General features: G+C 32.0%; 2 protein-coding genes across 3 annotated transcripts; both read left to right on the top strand.

The window, feature by feature from the left end:
- The first annotated feature begins 3,271 nt into the window (after positions 1-3,271).
- Positions 3,272-7,077, top strand: LOC131604003 (protein SUPPRESSOR OF FRI 4). Of its 2 annotated transcripts, XM_058876489.1 has the most exons (7): positions 3,273-3,613; positions 3,807-3,907; positions 4,595-4,721; positions 4,871-5,283; positions 5,414-5,568; positions 5,664-5,717; positions 6,664-7,077. In XM_058876489.1, the coding sequence occupies exons 1-7, from the start codon at positions 3,420-3,422 to the stop codon at positions 6,733-6,735; spliced, it is 1,116 nt and encodes a 371-aa protein (XP_058732472.1). In that variant the 5' UTR covers positions 3,273-3,419; the 3' UTR covers positions 6,736-7,077. The 2 variants fall into 2 exon arrangements, with proteins under 2 accessions (XP_058732471.1, XP_058732472.1); XM_058876488.1 differs by having other exon boundaries at positions 3,272-3,613; positions 5,664-7,077.
- Positions 7,078-16,363: 9,286 nt separating this feature from the next.
- On the top strand, positions 16,364-18,262 carry LOC131608233 (IRK-interacting protein). The gene is made up of 2 exons (XM_058880152.1): positions 16,364-16,543; positions 16,687-18,262. The coding sequence occupies exons 1-2, from the start codon at positions 16,427-16,429 to the stop codon at positions 18,118-18,120; spliced, it is 1,551 nt and encodes a 516-aa protein (XP_058736135.1). The 5' UTR covers positions 16,364-16,426; the 3' UTR covers positions 18,121-18,262.
- Positions 18,263-19,159: the final 897 nt, after the last annotated feature.

Consider the following 19,159-nt stretch of genomic DNA (forward strand, 5'->3'; position numbering starts at 1 on the left):
GAGATTGAGCCACTATTAATTAAAAAATAGAATTTTTAATTGGCAAAGACTAACTTTTGATTGGATCTGTGAGGAATATTATTCTAAAGATTATAATTATGAAAACAATATATTTATAACTTTTGTTGTTCTTTTGTATAACGTTAATTTTTCAATATTAATTTTATACATGTATATGAATTTTGTGAAACTTATAATTACTTATAAGTGAATGTAATTATATTATATGATATTACTTATAATTAATATATGTGACTATGTTTTGTATTTGGTAAAATAACCTATAATAAAATATTTTTTATAATTTTTATTAAAAATTCAAATTAAGGTAGAAGAATTTTTTTATTATGGTGTATTGTAAGGTACACCATATTTTTTTCTATTTTAAAAAATATAATTTATTTTAAAGTATTGTTTGATTTCTATATATTTTAATATAAAATTTAAAAACAATTAAATATGTTAAAATTTTATAATTAAAATATTTCACTTCAAATTCAATCATTAATAAAAAAATTGAACAAGTTGATCTCAATATTTTAGTGTATCTCTATCATTCTATTTTTATTTTCACACATGTTATTCTATAATTTAATTTATGTAATGTTTTAACCCTTCAATGTTATAATAATGTTTGAAACTTTCAATTAGTATTATATTTTATCATTATTATTAATATCTTTCTGCACAATTGTTAAATTTTGTAATTTTAAATACTATTAAAATACTTAATGAGTCATATTATTTACTCTAAATTCTTACATTTAAACTAAATATCACAGTTTATTATGAAAAAAAATGCAACAATTTTATTAAAATAATTAATTAGAATATATGGTTTTTTAAATAAACTAATTATCCGCGCATCGCGCGGGTCACTGTCTAGTTATTATTAATGTTATTATTTTCAACGACTTGACAATATTCAATATATGTAGTTAGACGTGTTAGAAAAATCAATTCGAGTCAAATGGATCGAGGCTAGAATCGTGAACGGTACACTTTCCTTATAGTATTTCAAGCACTCCCAATTTGTCTTGGAGTTTCTACGCAGGAATATCCAGGATAATTCAGCCTTCTCGAGTCTGCACAAGACGGGTGAAAACTCAAATGTAGCGAAGAGTGCTCTGGAATTATTTTAGAGGATTTGCGTTTTTTTTGTTATGTTTTTCTGAATTCATAATGAATTATTTATAGGCCACATTGGTATTGTTTCACAAGGTAGCGACCCTTGGTGAAACAATGTCTTTTACCAAAAGTCACAATGATTGGCCTATAACAACACACTTCAAAAGTTGCGTGGTTTCATTCTACAACACTTCATGAAGTGTTGCCATTTTTCAAATCCACTTCTCTTGTCATTTTGGAACAACTATTATAATAATTACAACAAGACGTAGCAATTGTGTCTATACCCTAGATAATTTATTAGAAGGATACATTTTGGCAATATTCCTTCTATTAAAGTGCCTAATCAATTTTTTATTTTATTTTTAAATTTGTACCTAGTTGTAAATAAATTAATTACTTTTTTGACTTTTAAAAACCGTTAATGTCTAGAAGAAAAGACAAGAGAATTTTTTAATGCACCATATACATTACTAGAACACCGCGTGAAAATATATTTATGTACATTTTGGAGACACTTCTCCGAACACACCAAAATGCAACACACTTCTGAATTTATGGGTTGAATTCCTCTGAGATGCATCTATGTATACCTTACGTAGATGCATCTCCTGATGCACCAAAACTTAGTGCAAATATGGATGAGACCCTAACTCCTTGTGCATTTATTCTAGAGAGACATCTTCGTAAAGCTTACGGAAATGCATCTTTCGAGTGTCACATCTTTATTTGATACATGATGCTACATGATATCCACCTATACCAGCTCATCAGGAGATATTAGAGGAGTAGCAGACTTGGTCAAATCATGTTGTTGATGTGTTCCCTAAATGTCGTTCTATCATGGAGATTGTACATGCAAATATTGACGGAGAACTTTTTCTAGATGGCTCTGAGGCGTTGTATATGCCATGATGGCGAAGGCTCGTGAGACTCTCTAGTACAAGAGGCAACGTAGGAACAGGGGGCATGAGGCCGAGGCCGACTTGGAGTCCGTCATTCACAGTAGATTATATTACTTGATATATTTTGGGTTGTATTTTATTTATCAACCTCGTTATAACTTTTGGATTGATTTTATGTACTCTTGACTTATAACTTTATACATGTCATTTTCTTCAGTCTTAGTATTGTTCAATCATATTATACCTTATGACTGTTTGATATAAAAATCACTTAAAATTAATAAGAATTTACTCCAGCCGCAGGTATATAGGGTGGCTTAAGTGGTTGTATCTCCTGGATTATTTACCTGCTAAAATTAATCAAAATTAAACAGCACTTAATATAGAGATACATCTATGAAATCTTTACGTAGATGTATCTCTGAAACTATCTAACGCTTATCAAATAAAGAAGCTTCCAGATATTCATCTCCGTAACAAACTAATGTTTAACCAAAAAAATGTGTGTTTGAAAATATATTTCTCAAAACTAAGAGCCATTTTAAAAATTACACAAAGTGATTTTCTGATACATAGGGTGAAATAAAAAATTTCTATTAGGTATTGAAAACCACTCATCAAATCTAACATTCATAAGAAAGTGAATCTTAAAAAAAATCTAATTAAAACCCAAAACTAAATATATCAACTTTTAAAATAATTTTTTATTGGGTCATGCTAAGGAATGCACCAAGAGCACTGGTTAAATATTCTAAATTAAGAAAATATTTTAGATTCAATGCATTGAATACACCTAATATTCTTTAAAAAAATTAATTATTTATATTTTTAATGCATTTAATACATATATTTTAGATAAAAACATATCTTTTTAATTTATTAAACAATGCTCAACTTAATTTTTTTTTAAATCTCTTAGCCAGTATCCTGGGGCACTCGTTAGCATTACGTTCTTTAGCGACTTTTAATTTTTTTTTTTCATTAACGTAAAATAATTGACAAATCTTTATCTACCCTATACTATACATATATCTACCTCAAAATTAACTCGTCACTCTGGGACCACCATAGTTTATTCACTATTGATTGTCAATCTTTTAACACAAACCGTAGATATATTACATCACACATCATCAATCGAATAAATGAATATTTCAATTTAGCCACAAAACTATCTACATCTACATAAACAACCACACGCGCCTATACCAATTTACATTTATGACCCTAGTGTGTTTCGTTTTCTTTATTTGCAAAAACAAAAATAAGACAAACCCTAGGTCTTCTTCTTCCTCTTCCTCTATCGCAGTCGCAACTCAGGGTGGTTGAACGGCACCGACCTAATCGTTAAACCCTAGCGACGTCGTATTTAGAATCGGAGTATTTATGGGGAAGAAGAAGAAGAGAGTCGCTTCAAAAGTATGGTGTTATTACTGCGATCGTGAATTCGAGGACGAGAAGATCTTGGTTCAGCATCAGAAAGCTAAGCACTTCAAGTGCCATGTTTGTCATAAGAAGCTTTCAACTGCTGGTGGTATGTCCATTCACGTTCTTCAGGTCCACAAGGAAAACGTCACCAAGTATATTCCTTTATCTCTTTCGTTATTTAGGGTTTTCGATTTTGCTTTTTTTTCTTCTTATGTTCGTACCTGTTTATATGATCAATCATATCAAATGTTTCATGCGATTCAATTTACTAATTTTTGTATAAATGCTTGTGGAATTTGTCGAAATATAAATTTTACTGAACTTTGATTTTTTTTTTCTGTTCAGGGTGCCGAATGCAAAACCTGGTAGAGAGAGTACAGAGATTGAAATATATGGAATGCAAGGGATTCCACCAGATGTATTGGCTTCTCATTATGGAGATGAAGGTCATAATATCCTGTCTAATACCTTATTTTTTTTCTTATATAGATATAGATTTTGTTTTCCTTGTTTGTTAGTTTTTTTTCATAGATTATACACAGGAGAACTTAATTACTTCAAGTACAAACAGCTCTGGACCTGTTTTCCCTGTTTAAAACCATCAGGGGTGTGTATTGTGGGAGAATTAGGAGGGAAACACATCGTATAACTGTTATAGATGTAACTTCTGATTAGCCTTAGTTAGTTGGTTATCAGCAGGATAGGTATTATAAATGGGGCAGGGATATAGGAATAGTAGTAGGCATTGAAATTGATCATATATCTGGAGATTAGTTCTATTTTTTCTCCTCCTTTTCTGACCCTGCTCTATCAAATAGGTGTGGGCATTGAATTTGATCATTGATGTGGAGAGTTCAGGTCTCTAATAGATTTGAGATTAGTTTACATTCATTACATAGAATAAATTTTCTTTCTCTCTATTCCTGATCATGTTCTATTGCAAACCAGACGTGTCTGGTAGCTGTTGTTTTCTGCATTATGTTTTGTTGGTAGCATTGATGTCAAGAGGGTTTTGGTACATTTTACTATTTTAGATACAGGCTTCGTACAAATATTGTTAATGATGGTCTAAATATTGTTGAATTACACATAAAGTGGTTTAATAGTCTCTGACAATTTTGTATGTAATGCAGATGATGATGTTCCCTCAAAGACAGCCAAGGTGGATATCCCATCAACTCCATTTTTAGGTGGAATGGCACCACCTCCTATGGGTGCCGGATATCCTCCCCGATCAATGATGGGAGCCATTCGACCAATGTATGCTTGTTAAAATTTCTTTTCATTTTATTTCTCCTAGTTGAATTCCTGTTTTATTTGGAATGTTGTAGAAGTAATATATTCATGTATATTTTGCTAACTAGAAAAGTGTTACGAAATCTGTCCATTTACATATCTCTCTGCTGCAGGTATAATCCTACTCTACAAGTACCTCCTAATGCTTGGGGAGTGGCTCCACCTCGGCCTCAGCCATGGTATCCTCAGGCTCCAGCTGCTTCAATTCCCCCTCCTGTTCCATATGCACATCAACCATTATTTCCTGTGCAGAATGTGAGGCCTCCAATGTCATCAACTAATTCACCCGCATTACAAGCTCAGATTGCTCCTCCTGGACTGCCAACATCTACACCTGTCCCAGTTTCACAGCCTTTATTTCCCGTTGTTGGAAATAATCACACAACGGCTCAAAGTTCACCATATTCTGCCGCACCTCTGTCGTCAACTGTTCCATCAGGAACTCCTGTGTTTTCTTCAAATGTCCCTATTGATGCACATTTGGGCATTAACTCTTTGACTAGTTATCAAGCAATAGGGCTTCAAGGTAACGTTTTCTTTTCTTTCCTTGAACCATTGTGACACAACTGTGTATGTTAGATATATTGTTTTCATCTAAGGTTGACTTTATACGATTCATGCAATTTTCATTTTCTTCTCCCCTTGGTTTCTTATAGGCGGGACAGCAAGTAACTCACATTCTTACGCGTCTGGCCCAAATACCGGTGGTCCTTCAATTGGACCTCCCCCAGTAATTTCAAACAAAGCTCCTGCTACTCAGCCCGCCACTAACGAAGTCTACTTAGTTTGGGATGACGAGGCAATGTCCATGGTCAGTTATTTTCTTGAAAAAAACTACTGTTTCATTTGACTACTAATATAGATTGTTGCATGGTTGATAATGTTTTAATGCTTTGTTTGCTGTAGGAGGAAAGAAGAATGTCTTTAACAAAATATCAGGTGCATGATGAAAGTAGCCAGGTAAGTCATACTACCTTTTTAATACATGGAGTTGCTTTCACATCTAACCAGATGAGTAGGCTTTATGATTTCTATTTTCAGATTCAGTTGTTTACATATATTTAAAGAGGTACACTCTGTATAAGTTTCTAATCATTTTAAAACAATAAATAGCTAAAATCAAATGATCATTTTAATCCTCCTTCTTGCTTCCCTCCTAAATGGTTATTACATTTTTTTAAAGGGGCCACTGCGGCTACAAGCTGAACTTCCAAATAGCTATTCTACTAATTCCATTTAGTTAATTTTAACAACATAATTTATGAAGCTTGCTGCACACAATCAACTTTGTGATCCTTCATCCTATTGAATTGTGTAATTCAGGTTAGTTTAAACAGTTAAAAGTAGTTAGTTAGTAAAAGTGTTAAACTTAATGTCAGTTAAAAGAGTAACTGACTTCTGTTAGTAATGTCTAGCCCAACTGGGTTACCCAATTGTGTATAAACTTGTGGGTTACCCAATTGTGTATAAATTTGTGATTAAGAATAAAAACCCAAGTGCATTATATCCATCTATTATCTCTCTCCAAATTCTCTAAGTTCGAGTTACAAACTGTTCAGTGTGTGCTGTGTCAACGCATCCCAGCATTTGAACATGATAAAAAAGTATGTATGTGATTTTTCGATGGGTTTGGTTTTACCAATGTTATTATTTCTTCCCCTTGTTTTATTCCAAAGTTTGGGGTTTTGGGTGGAACATGATCTTTACCCAACAGATTTTTGCTCATTCGTAGCATCATTACAATTTATTTTATGGAAAAAGTGAAATTCAGACTTGGCCCAGGTCAGCTTCTTTCGTAGAGTTTGGATCTCTTGCATAAGACCATGCTCCAAAATAATTTATTTTGTTGTTGTAATTTGTAGTCTATGACAACTTGTTCATGAATATTATCATGTTGATCTTGCAGATGAGCTCCATTGATGCCGCCATAGATAAGAGGATACTTGAAAGCAGACTTGCTGGGCGTATGGCATTTTAGGTCAATCTCATCCATGTACACTTTATTAAGCTTCTGAAAATTAGTATTCAACACTCCTTCAATTAATTGATGAAGTTGCCATTCTTTGCTAAAATGGGCAAAATAGCCCTTTCAGTCATATTTGAATTAGAGGAAGAAGGTTGCAATGGTTTTGAAAAGGCATATCTGACAGTATTTGGGCTTGGGAAGTTGCAGACTATTTATTTATTTATCTTTGTATTCAGACTTTAGGACATGTTTCTTATATACTTCACTACCATTTTGGTGTAATCTTGATTTTGGGGGAAAATGGCTGCATTTCTCTATTCTTGATTATTATATATATGTTTTGTTTATTTGTAAGCATCCTTTACCATTTTCTTATGTTGCTAAACATACAAAGAAATCAAAATTCTTCCTTTTTAGCCCTAAAATAAGATTCAACTTCGTGGTTTCGTGTTATCATAATATTGCAACCCCATTCCAAGGCAATTTATTGTTAAATATTGAGTTGAGAGTTTGTCAATTCTTCAACGGGAGTGAGTGGTAGTTTGTTGAAATATGTAGCTGCATGGGACAATACTGGATTCCCACTTCCAAATAGTAGTGTTTTGCCCGTTGTTTTGGGATTATCTCCAGCTTTTTCTTCTACTGTCCTTTGTTCAGCAGGATTTTCAGCCTTTAAATCATAATTTTTTTTTTATAAATCGGATATCGTGTGTAATTAGAGAGACTAATTTTTTAGTAGGCGAGGATCATAATAGGGAGGGAGATTTAACAAGTTGGAAGAGACCCTTACCATCTCAACCAAGTACTTTTGAATTTCAGTTTAATTAATTTGTAATTAAATATTTATTATTTTATTTTCTTTGTTTATTTTTTCTATCTTTCCAAATCAAATTTCAAGACTTTCTACTACATGTTTTCACTGACAAATAGGCATTTTTCATATGCACCCGCAAACAATAAAGATAATCAGAAACCCCAAAATAACATTCAAGCACTATAAGTAACTCTTATCACATAGCAAATCAGCCTGATGGCAGGTACATATCTATCAGCCTAGCAGAAGAAGGAACTACAATTAGAATACTAACAACAAGGATGATATTAGTCACATTAACTATCAGAAAGTCAAGAGAAACAACATGCTAGGTAGGGATAACATATTAGTACGTAATAATTTCCTGAGAAACAAGTCCTAGAGCAACCACTATACTAATTAACACTCAAAACACTAGGAAAGGCACAGTTGGTAGCAATTGTACTTTCTAAGTTGGAGCCACTGGCACCACAACTTGCAAGACTACTACTGAAGAGTGAGGACATGCACAACAATAATAAACATCAGACCACAAGTAACTATAATCAGAACAAAGACATTTTGTCAATCATAGCATCATGTAAAGATCAGACCAGAAGTAACTCTATCAGATATGCAATCATGACATCATGTATAGAGTCAAAAATAATATTTTGGCAGAAACTTTACTAAAGGATGATTATGTTTCACATTTTGCTAAAGAATTATTAAAAACATGAACTTTCTTTTTTATAATTTAAACAAAAATGAATTAGACATAAAAAAAGACATTTTCCAGTCTAAAGGTAAAGATGCAAAGGCAACAATGAGGATAAAAGAAGACTGAGTGTTGGTTGTTGATATAAAAGATACAAGGACTGACTAGTGACTAATCACAAAATAATTGGTAGCTGGTTAATTATTAGGCTAGGCCACACCAATTTACTATTGATTTCACATGGATTAATTCATGTTGCCTTTTCAATTCAAACCTATGAAACTATAGGGACACTGGAATCCAATATTGCGACTAAAATGGTAAAAGCTTATACATTCATAACTTCAATTTTTTAAACTATCATCTTCATTGCAGAATCTTAAACTGAATTTGAATGAGAAAAAAAAAGTAATAAGGACGCGTGCATGAGTGATCATATAAACACTTTGACTTTAGAACATTATTTTTAATGATAAATTAATGTTAGAATGGTAATTTGGTGTAGAATGGTAATTTGTTTAGAGTCATACTGTTATTCTTGTTGAATTTGAAAATAAGTCGATCAACCATGTATTTTATCAAGTGACCGTATTGAGGAGGAAACTCTGGCTCTTCGTATTGAGTTTTTTAAATTACTCGAAAAAGCGTTAAATATAATATGTGAAGATGTTGAGCTGCTAAATTATGAAATACATAAATTAAAGTAAAGGAGATAAAATTGGTAAATTAGTTTTTTTTTTTATAATAATTCGTAAAGTAGTTAGTTTTTTTTTTGTTTTTTTTATAATTATTCGTAAAGTAGTTTTTGTCTTCGATTGAATGTTCTCAAAATTATCTTATTGTCTCAAAATTATTCAGTATTTTTGCGTGTAATGTATGAACACTCCCTCTGTTTGTGATACTCGGGGTCCCATATTCAGTTTAATATCTTTCATTTTGCAGCATGTTCTGTATGTCATGTTCCTTGTATGCAACTTCCTTCATACAATGGTTAGGCACTTTCTGCTCTATTGGGATAATGACAACATCGAAACATGCTCCTAATGCTCAATTGTTTAGTTACACTCCAATTTGATTGATTCTAGAGTTTTGACAACCATGATAGATTCAATGGGCTTGAGAAAGGTTCAATTGACTCATGTTTGAGTGTGTTCATACTTGTTTGACTTGAAATCAATTGAGCGGAGTTAAAATACCTATTACTTGTTTGTCTTGTCGATTTCGGATGACATATAATTTACTTTTAGGTGTAAACAAATGCTCCATATGTTGTATTATCAACTAACCTTGAGTTGTGAGATAATGCAACATAATCAATAATTACTACATATAAACGTGATCATCATTGTAGAAATAAGGGGAAGAAGGATCATAAGAGACAAACATGGTAACCATATAAGATGGTGAACAAACCTTAAGGATAACCATTCCTTAATCTTCTGAGGAAGAAATCTCCAATTATGGTCGGAAGGAGAGGTTCATCTCGTTAGAAATATAGTAAGGCCTAATGCTTTTGGTATCCTTAGGAATGACAGAAGGGGCAACCATATTTTTTGTTACGAGGAAAACATAAGAACAAGAAAATCAATACTGCCATCACAATCGTCAAAGGGATGGATGTAATCCTCAAATTCCAAAACTTTACTCTAACCTAAAATCTATTTTGAACTTTTCCATGATTACAATTACTACAAAACGAAGAAAAAGAAGAAAAAATCGTACATGAGACGGTTGAGGATGGAGGACCAGAAATTTGTAGGGAAGCTTGGCAGATTTTACAGAAGATATAAGGACAAATATAGCACATAAGTACATAAGAAGCCTTTATAGAGAAATTAAAATCACAAGAGTCTGGGATAAGCCTTTTAGGCTCCCCCGGAACTATTGAAAAATTCGGTACCCTTCTAGCACGTGTCACTAATATTTAGTGTCTCAAAAATAAATCATCATTACTTACTTTAAATATAATCAAGCATATCCGTATGAGTGATTGATGTTTAACAACTCCATGTAACATCTTGGTTAATCATGAGACATTTGGCCTGATAGTGATGAAATACGTCCAATTAAATTCATCCCATTAAGAAGGTTGCTTTTAGCTGAGGAACTCGCCATCATGTTGGGGGACTGACCTCCCATTAAAAGAGATGCCTCTAGCTGAGGGACTCACCCTCATACTTAGGGAATCGCCTCTCAATAAGAAACTTTCTTTTAATTAAAGGGCTTACCCTTGATCCCGAGGGCAAATCCAATAAAAGCCTAAATACACCTCGCCCTTTACAAGCCTAAGGGCTTAAGGGACTATGTAGTGATATATTTGTGAGAGTCCCAAATAAGGGCAACACAGCCCACAGGGGTCCTTGCCTCGTGAGGTGTCGTTTGTAAGCTTCCTATGTGTAACACGAGAGCTTGCCTTCAGGATAGAAACATGCATTATACCATTATCCCTCAAGTAGTCATGTAAACTTAGTCATACCATTAATTCTTGGAAAATAGATTGCCAATAGTTTCCACCAGTCAAGGGGAGAAATTACTACTTGTTAGGATTTCCTAAACCCTAGGCCCAAGAGCCTTTATAAATATCCGACTCTTTGAGGGTAAAAGACAAATCATAACTTACACACAATACTCTATAATATAGAGCGTCTCACCTCATGTGTGTTGGGCTCTCTTAACACCGTAAATATCAAATACATCATCATACCTCTCGCCGCCGCATGCAAGTCCTAACCATCCTAATTTACTGAGACCTCTGAGTATCCTTAACTAGTGTAGGGATACCACGAATACATATACTATTTGACAAGTACAATCTCACTTACCATATCTCTTGACTTATTTGTCATTTATCTTTTTTCACAAATTAATCTCCCCTTTTACCCATTTCTTAAAACCAATCGTTTTAAAAACAATTTGTTTTGTGAGAATATCTTAATACACCCTTATATGGATGAAGTAAACCTCTGAAAACTCCAAAATGTCCTTTGGAGATGCATATCCGAACGTACCTAATATTTTATTTTCATGGGGGTTTTTTGATATGCATATCCGAAATAACTTAATATTTCGTTTTTAAGGGATTTTCGGATATGCATATCCAAACTAATAAAGTGTTAAAAAAATTAGAATCAATGTGTATCAATTATATTAATTGTATTATCTTATTATATATAATTTATATGAATATAAGTATACTCTAATATGGTCTCATTAAACACATGTTAAAATACATACCTTATTATGTATAATATTTTTTATATTAATAAATTAAAAAATACATAAAATATACTCTAGTGAGGTCTCTAAACACATACATATTATATGTAATGAAAAATACATTAATAAAACAAATATTTTTATGTATTATATTGAAAAAGATAATAATGTTAAAAAAATATAATAAAGTTTTGATTAATGTATTTTTTATAACATATAATACGTGTTTAAATAGACCACATTACATATATTTTTTATATTTTTTAATTTATTAATATAAAACATATCATGTAATTTTTTATATATTTGTGTGTTATATAATATGTGCTTAATGAATTCATATTAAAGTATATTTATATTCATATAGAATATATATAATAAGATAATACAATTTATACAACTTAATTTTAGTTTTCTTAACACTCAATTAGCTCGGATACGCAAATCTAAAAACCCCTAAAAGACAAAAAAATATTGAATTATTTTAGATATGTATACCCGAAAATTCTCTCAAAATAAAATATTATGTGCGTTCAGAGATGTATTTGATGGATTTAATTGAATCTATAGATACAAATTATAGCATATTATAATATTATAGAGTAATCAAGAATAATTAGAACGGTGTACCTTTTAATGATTGAGAGATCTTTTTGAATTGAGACACTGTCAGAGAGAATGAGTATGAGAGGATTACTACCCTCATTGCCGTCTAGGGTTTTCACAGTACGTTAAACGTCTAATGGGGCAACGCTTAAATAACTAAACGGCTGAGGGCAGAGACCTCTCATTGGACTTAACTGAATGGTCCAACCCATGACGGTCCATTCAGGCACAAAAGCCCAATTAAATAATTCATCAATAAGTGTTTAACAATAATAGACCATAATTTATATTAATAATAATTTATAATAATTGATTATTGATAATCCATAATTGATTAATTAAATAATTAATCCAACGGTATTTTCGAATTAAAAGGATATTACGAAAATTTTCTAAGAATTAAAGACACAAGGATCTATTAAGAAATAGTTTTGTTTTGTTATTCTCACCCTGCAATCTAATATTTTCCAAATGTGTTACGATGGAAGGATCTTCATAAAGTCCTCACAATGTTATGCAAGAGTTAAGGACTTATACTTATATTCTAGTTACATTAATATATGCCCTTGTGATGTTTTTAAATTATATGATAATTTTGAATAATTGAATTGTTTTGTTTTAATAAACTTTTTCCATATTTTGTTAAAATTTAACTTTTAGCCCTTTTGTTTTTATAATCGAGTTTTTGATCCGTTTCTTATAATATTTGGAATTTTGTTTGGTCCCTACAATATGTGATAATGTGATATCATCATTGATTTGATAATGTGAAAATATTTTGTCTTTGCAAAATGAAAATTTACAGGCCAACCACCATAAGATCTAGGAGCTTATTCAGAAGACGTCAATTAATGAGATAGTGTTTGAGAATTTCAATGGAGCAATAGAGGTTAATCATTGTCACAAAACTTATGATGACGACACATGATAAAAAAAATGGTGCGATAATCTGCAAACCGCGGTTTCATTTTCAATGGAAAATGTTCACTTTTGACTGATAAAATTTTAGGTTTTGGCATGTTCTATCGGTTTGCAGGATAAATCAAACCAGTTTAGTCAATTTAATATTTATTAAATAAACTTATAAAAATAAATCATTTTTGATAAATTTCACAAATATTTATTTATTTATAAAGAATTATCAAAATTTTAAAATAATCTAAATTTTTTTTATTATTAAATTATTTTGATTATTACGTGATAATATTTTAAATATCATTTAAGATTAATTTGACCATTATCATACTTTAAACCATAAACTAAATAATATTTAAAATTTTATATTTTATATATATATATATATATATATATATATATATATATATATATATATATATATATATATATATATATATATATATATATATATATATTATCACAATGCTAAGTAAGTCATATTATATATAGTAATAAAATAAATATTAATTATGTTCAATTGGTTTTAGTTTTTGACGAGTTTAAAATAATTATCGGAGTTTGACCAAAACAATTATAGTTATATACTACTCGACATCCGATATGACATGACTAATTTGTAAAATAAGGTGACGCATCTGTCAATTTAATTGGGAGGTTCAAATTTGTCCCTCACTAATAAATAAAAAAATGAAGCCAAAATCTCGATTTTAGAACTTTAGAGATACAATTAATTTTGAACAAAAATAGGGAGATTAAAAGCTCTTATAAATCAAAACTAAATTTATATGAAATTTCTTACTATTTACATTATTTTTGTAAACGTGGGCAAAAAGTGATACATCCATATCTACTTGATCTAATATCACTTGATTTTTTATATTTAATTTTTAAATAGGTTATTTTTAATTTGTGTAAAATAATTATTAGAGAAATTTCAGGGGTCTAAATGGACTAAACGTCAAGGACCCAAGAAACATTGTCTTCCCATAAAAAAACTTATGACATTATGTATACAAGCCTTTTCTCTTATATATTCAACATTTACTACATTTTTAATTTATTTGAGGTTAACCACCCATATTTGAATTTCGTACTTCTTGAAAAGTAAAATGAGGGGAGTAGCCTTGTTAGTGTAGGGGTATTTGAGGATTTAATGTGTTTAAATGTATTGAGAGTTCGTCCAGGAAAGGGTTGTGGAGATTGATTCCAATGACTTCCTTTTCTAAGAAAATGATCGTAGAATCCATGGATTCTTTCTAGCTTAAATCAGATATGGTGGATAAACCTCCTATTATCATGATTTGGTGAGCATACCTTCTTCGAGCAGAGGTGATCTTATTACCCCAATCAAACCCTCTTGTTAAAATTTTTAGGGTATGGTGTTTTGGCATGTCTTCAAATCCTATGCTTGGATCCCTCCCTTGAAGTTTGGAGCGACCATGTGATTGATGAGATCCACCTCAAATGTACTTCTTCAGGTAACCTTCTCGAATGATTCGATCAACCTCTTTCTTTAACTAGTAACCTTTATTTGTGTGGTGACCTTTGATCTCATGATAGTTGCACCATATGTTGGGCTCAGGTCCCATAATGTAAAGTTTTGGGGCCGACAAAGGAGGGATATAATGGGTATGAAGGACTTTGCACAATATCTGTTCACATGGAGTGTTCAGGGATGTGAATTTCTTCGTAGGTGTCCCACAACATTTAAAAGTTTCGATGTCCCTAATAGGCAAAGGTGTAATGACTCATGTGTTGCTGATGCGACAAATCAAAATGGCTAGACGCATGCTTCTTGGCGTCTTTAGCCTTTTTCTCAGCATTTTTTTCGTCGCCCTTGATGTAACATTTGGAATGCGACACAATCTCCTCCATGGAATCGGCTAGTTTTTAGGCAAAGGATTCATTGGAGTGTTTGACCCTCAACCCATTCTGGAAATCTCCTTCGAACATCTTCTGGTTCAGATCAACGACCTTAATAGTTGCCTTGTTGAAACATATGAGGTATTCCTTTAACGATTCTGAAGACCCTTGTCGAACGTTGAACATGATGATGGTAAGCATCTTCATGTGTCTGCTCACTAAGAATTGATGTACCAACTTCTTCACTAGGTTCTTCTAGCTAGTGATCGATAGATGCGACAATCTCATATACTAGCTTAGTGCGACGTCCCTAAATATGCTGGAGAGGATTTTACACTTCAAAGAGTCAGAGGTTCCGATGATTTCCATCTAGATGTTGATAGAGGCGATGTACTCATAGGGATCACTTCTTCCATGATACTTGGTGAGTGAATGAAGCGTGAAGTTTTCTAGTACGAGGGATCGCCAAATCTCATCAAAGAGAGGTTGAGGATCCAATTTTTTTCTCCTCAATGAATCTATCTCATGTTGGCGGTGTTGGAGGTTAAGGACATTATCCTCCAAAGTCTGGTTGTGGCGATGCAAGTCGTCTACAGTGATGCGCATCTCTACAATGGCCTCATGGTTTCTGTTGGAGCTGTTGCCAACCGAGTTGTTGTTCTCCTGAGAATTCAAATAATATTGAGAACGTTACTATATGTTCAAGTTCCAAGAGACTTTTAGTCGATGTGCAATATGAATCCACAAAATTCATTGCAAACATAGGTGTATATTCATACAAGGACACGTTGATGTTAAATTAAAATGACACATTGATGTTAAATTAAATCAACATTAGGCGGTTAAATATTTCAAACAAATCTTTGTTCTTTAAAGTAAAAACCTTGGATTTAAATCTTAAAATCTCTAGTCCGATTATGATCCAACAGTCATCTACTCCCTCCGTCCCAAAATAAGTGTCACATTTACTTTTTAGGTTCATTGAATATTTAATGTATCTAGTCTGTATAGAGACCAGATACATTAAATATTCAATGAATCTAAAAAGTAAATGTGACACTTATTTTGGGACAGAGGGAGTATAAACTAACTACTTAAATGTGAGATTTTATAAATACATAAAAATCAAAATCCATGGTTTACAAGTACCTGAACTTAATTAAAACCCAGCATGAAATAAATGAGAAGGAAGATGGAAAGGACCCATAACAGAGAGTCTCATTTAATAAGTTCACATGCACTCAAAAACACACACTCACACACACTAGATAGACAATGACCTGTTTGGCCATTTCATGATCCACCGCATTGTGAATTAAATGTGAGTCGTTGAAACTCATTTATTTCACTTCAATTCAATTGGCCTTTAAACAAGGTAAGTTACTATACTCCACTTATAATCAATTCATCTTACCCACTTTCCTTCTTCACTGGACCATCCCATTTATTTCCTTTGGACCACACATTGGTATTGTAACACTTTCTCTGACATGTCACGGATAATATTAAATCTTATTCTAAACTCTAAACTATTATTATTTCATATACCATAAAATCTCTTCAATAACTCCAACCAAAAAACAACCAAAATGGCTTCTTCTTCTTCTTCTTCATCTTCTTCTTCAATTTCTTCCTCAATTTCTTCTCCTTCTTCTTCCAAATCTCCTCCTTTAATCTCTTCTCGCCATTCTCCACAGTTCACTCCGGTTAGTACTTTGTATAGTAACATTTTTTTTCATATAGTTATTATAACATCGGTTTTTGTATTATATAGTTATTATATATTAATGAAATATTTATAACATCTGTTTTTTATTATATAGTTATTATACATTTATTTACTATGCAGATTCAAGAAGAACATGAATTTGATGAATACAGCAACGAAAACCGAAGCCAAAGTAGAAGAACAACACCAACAAATTCAACAACACCGAATCATAATTATAATCATAATCATCTTCATCATATTCATCATCCACCAACACCAATCGTCAACAAAAACACGAAAAATAATCACAAGAAGAAACGTTCTGAGACAGATCAAGAAGACGGTTCGGTTTCATGCAATAAATGCAGACCGCATTCTCGCGACAAAATCTTCATTCTTCCGTATGATCAAACCAACAGCGGTAATGGCAACAGAAACTATTCATCTTTGTTAGCAAGTCCGAATGGGATTTTCAAATCAATTGTTTCAAAGCTAACGAGAAAAAGTCCAATGTCATCGTCATCAACAACAAATAACAATAATGAAGAACAATGGAAAATGGCAATATCAGAACTCTCTCACAAGCTTGTTCAAGCTACGAGAAAAAGAGATGAAGCTCTTCAAGAAGCTTCTAGGCTCATGAACTCAATGTCTGAGTTAGAGAAAAAGCTCAACAAACTCGAAATCTATTGCCACGGTTTGAAATCTGGTCTTGAAGAATGCAACACTAACGCAAACAATACCGTTGCCAATTCATCGGTTTCTCAGAAAAATGCATATCATGTTGTTCAAGACTCCGACAACAACGTTGTACAACATTTCTTGGTGTCGGTTTCCGAAGCAAGATCTTCGGTGAGGCTTCTAAGTCGTTCGTTAACAATGCAACTTCGACATACCGGGAACAAAGTCTACGAAAAAGTTTCATTACTTTTACAACCCTACGATATAAAAATCTCGTTCTCAAAGAATCCAAGAAGCTTGCTTTTCTACCTCGAAGCACTTTTGAACAAAACATTCTTTGAGGATTTTGAGTCAATAGGTTTTCAGAAGAACGGTTGTAATAGAATCCTAAACCCAATGGAAAGATGCGAATCGAGTTACGCTTCATTCAACATGATACATGGTTTAACATGGGATGAAGTATTGAGCAAAGGAACAAGACATTTTAGCGAAGATTTTAGTAGATTTTGTGACAGAAAAATGAGTGAAATTGTTGCTATGTTGGGTTGGAATAGAGCTTGGTCGGAACCATTGTTGCAAGCTTTCTTTGTTGCTTCAAAAAGTGTTTGGATGGTTCATTTGTTGGCGAATTCAGTTCATCCAAGTTTAACAATTTTTAGAGTTGATAAAGGTGTGAGTTATGATTCTGTTTACATGGAAGATATGGGAGGGGACAAGTCTTCAAGGTTGGTGCCAAACATGGTTAGGATAATGGTTGCACCTGGTTTTTATGTTTATGGGAGTGCTGTTAAGTGTAAGGTTCTTTGCAGGTACTTGACAAATTCCAACATTATCAACAACAACAATGGTAGTAACAAATTACAAGACAAAGGTTTAACACCATCACCTTAAATCTATCATATTAAGTTGTTTTTTATTTTTTGATTTTTAATGTGGAATTGGAAAGTGTACTCTATTTGGTTTCATGTTTGGAATTTGGATAAGGTTTTGTTGTTGTTATGGTGGCCAATTTTAATCAATGTGTATATTATTATATTAGTGTGCAAGGGTTTTTTTTATTTTAGTAATGTGTTTCTCTCGAGATCTAAGGTTTTAAATTTGTTGGTGTTAATAATATTTATATTATGTTATGTTTGATTTAGCGTTAATTTTCATAGAATCGCGGTGAATTTTTGCATTTATTCAAAAGTTTTTTTGGACCTTCTCTAAATAATAGCATAAAGACATACAGACTTGTGTTTGGAGGCTGAAAAGCCAAATCAAACATGTCATTAGTCAGTTTATATAGAATTTTGTTCTGATTTCAATTGAGCCTTTGCGCCAGATTTGCTCTTGGAAAGTGAGATTGGTTTCCTAGGTAATCGATATAATATGTTGGTATTGTAATAAAATTCATTGTAAATAGAAATTTGACGCATTCACACATTTTGAGTATTACTATTTTGAATATTGTTGATCGTTCGATTTTGATCAGAAAGATTTTTTATTTTACTCATGTGTTTCTTTCAAAATCTAAGGATTAAAATATGCGGGTGCTAACTATTTTTATATTAGTCAATCCATACAATTTTATTCTACCTTCAATTGAGTTTTTTTTCTCCTACTAGTCAATGAGATCTGTCTTCTAGATTAATTTTTTTAAATAATATGTTGGTATGTGGAAATTTTTGGGTCAACTGAAAATTTTGGCATTTTATGGTAACATTTTGTTTTATCTTATTATTCAAGTTTTTTTTTTTATGTTGTGTCAAGTCTCTATTTGGACTTGTTATGAATTTTGTTTTGTAACAAAATTTTGAAAAGGCAAAAAATTTGTTTGGTAATATATGTAAGCTGGATATTTTAGTTTGATGGGATTGGGAAAAATGAAATATAGTTAGATTGTGATGGATGGGTCCAAAAGCATGTGGATTGTGTTCAGATATCATTA

The sequence above is a fragment of the Vicia villosa genome, linkage group LG5 (assembly GCF_029867415.1).
Source record: "Vicia villosa cultivar HV-30 ecotype Madison, WI linkage group LG5, Vvil1.0, whole genome shotgun sequence".
NCBI classification, from domain to species: domain Eukaryota; kingdom Viridiplantae; phylum Streptophyta; class Magnoliopsida; order Fabales; family Fabaceae; genus Vicia; species Vicia villosa.

Coding starts and splice junctions, on each gene's coding strand:
- LOC131604003 (XM_058876488.1), top strand. CDS start 3,420: ATGGGGAAGAAGAAGAAGAGAGTCGCTTCAAAAGTATGGTGTTATTAC. Junction 5,284..5,413: donor TCAAGCAATAGGGCTTCAAG/GTAACGTTTTCT, acceptor GGTTTCTTATAG/GCGGGACAGCAAGTAACTCA. Junction 5,569..5,663: donor ATGACGAGGCAATGTCCATG/GTCAGTTATTTT, acceptor TGTTTGCTGTAG/GAGGAAAGAAGAATGTCTTT.
- LOC131608233 (XM_058880152.1), top strand. CDS start 16,427: ATGGCTTCTTCTTCTTCTTCTTCATCTTCTTCTTCAATTTCTTCCTCA. Junction 16,544..16,686: donor ATTCTCCACAGTTCACTCCG/GTTAGTACTTTG, acceptor TTTACTATGCAG/ATTCAAGAAGAACATGAATT.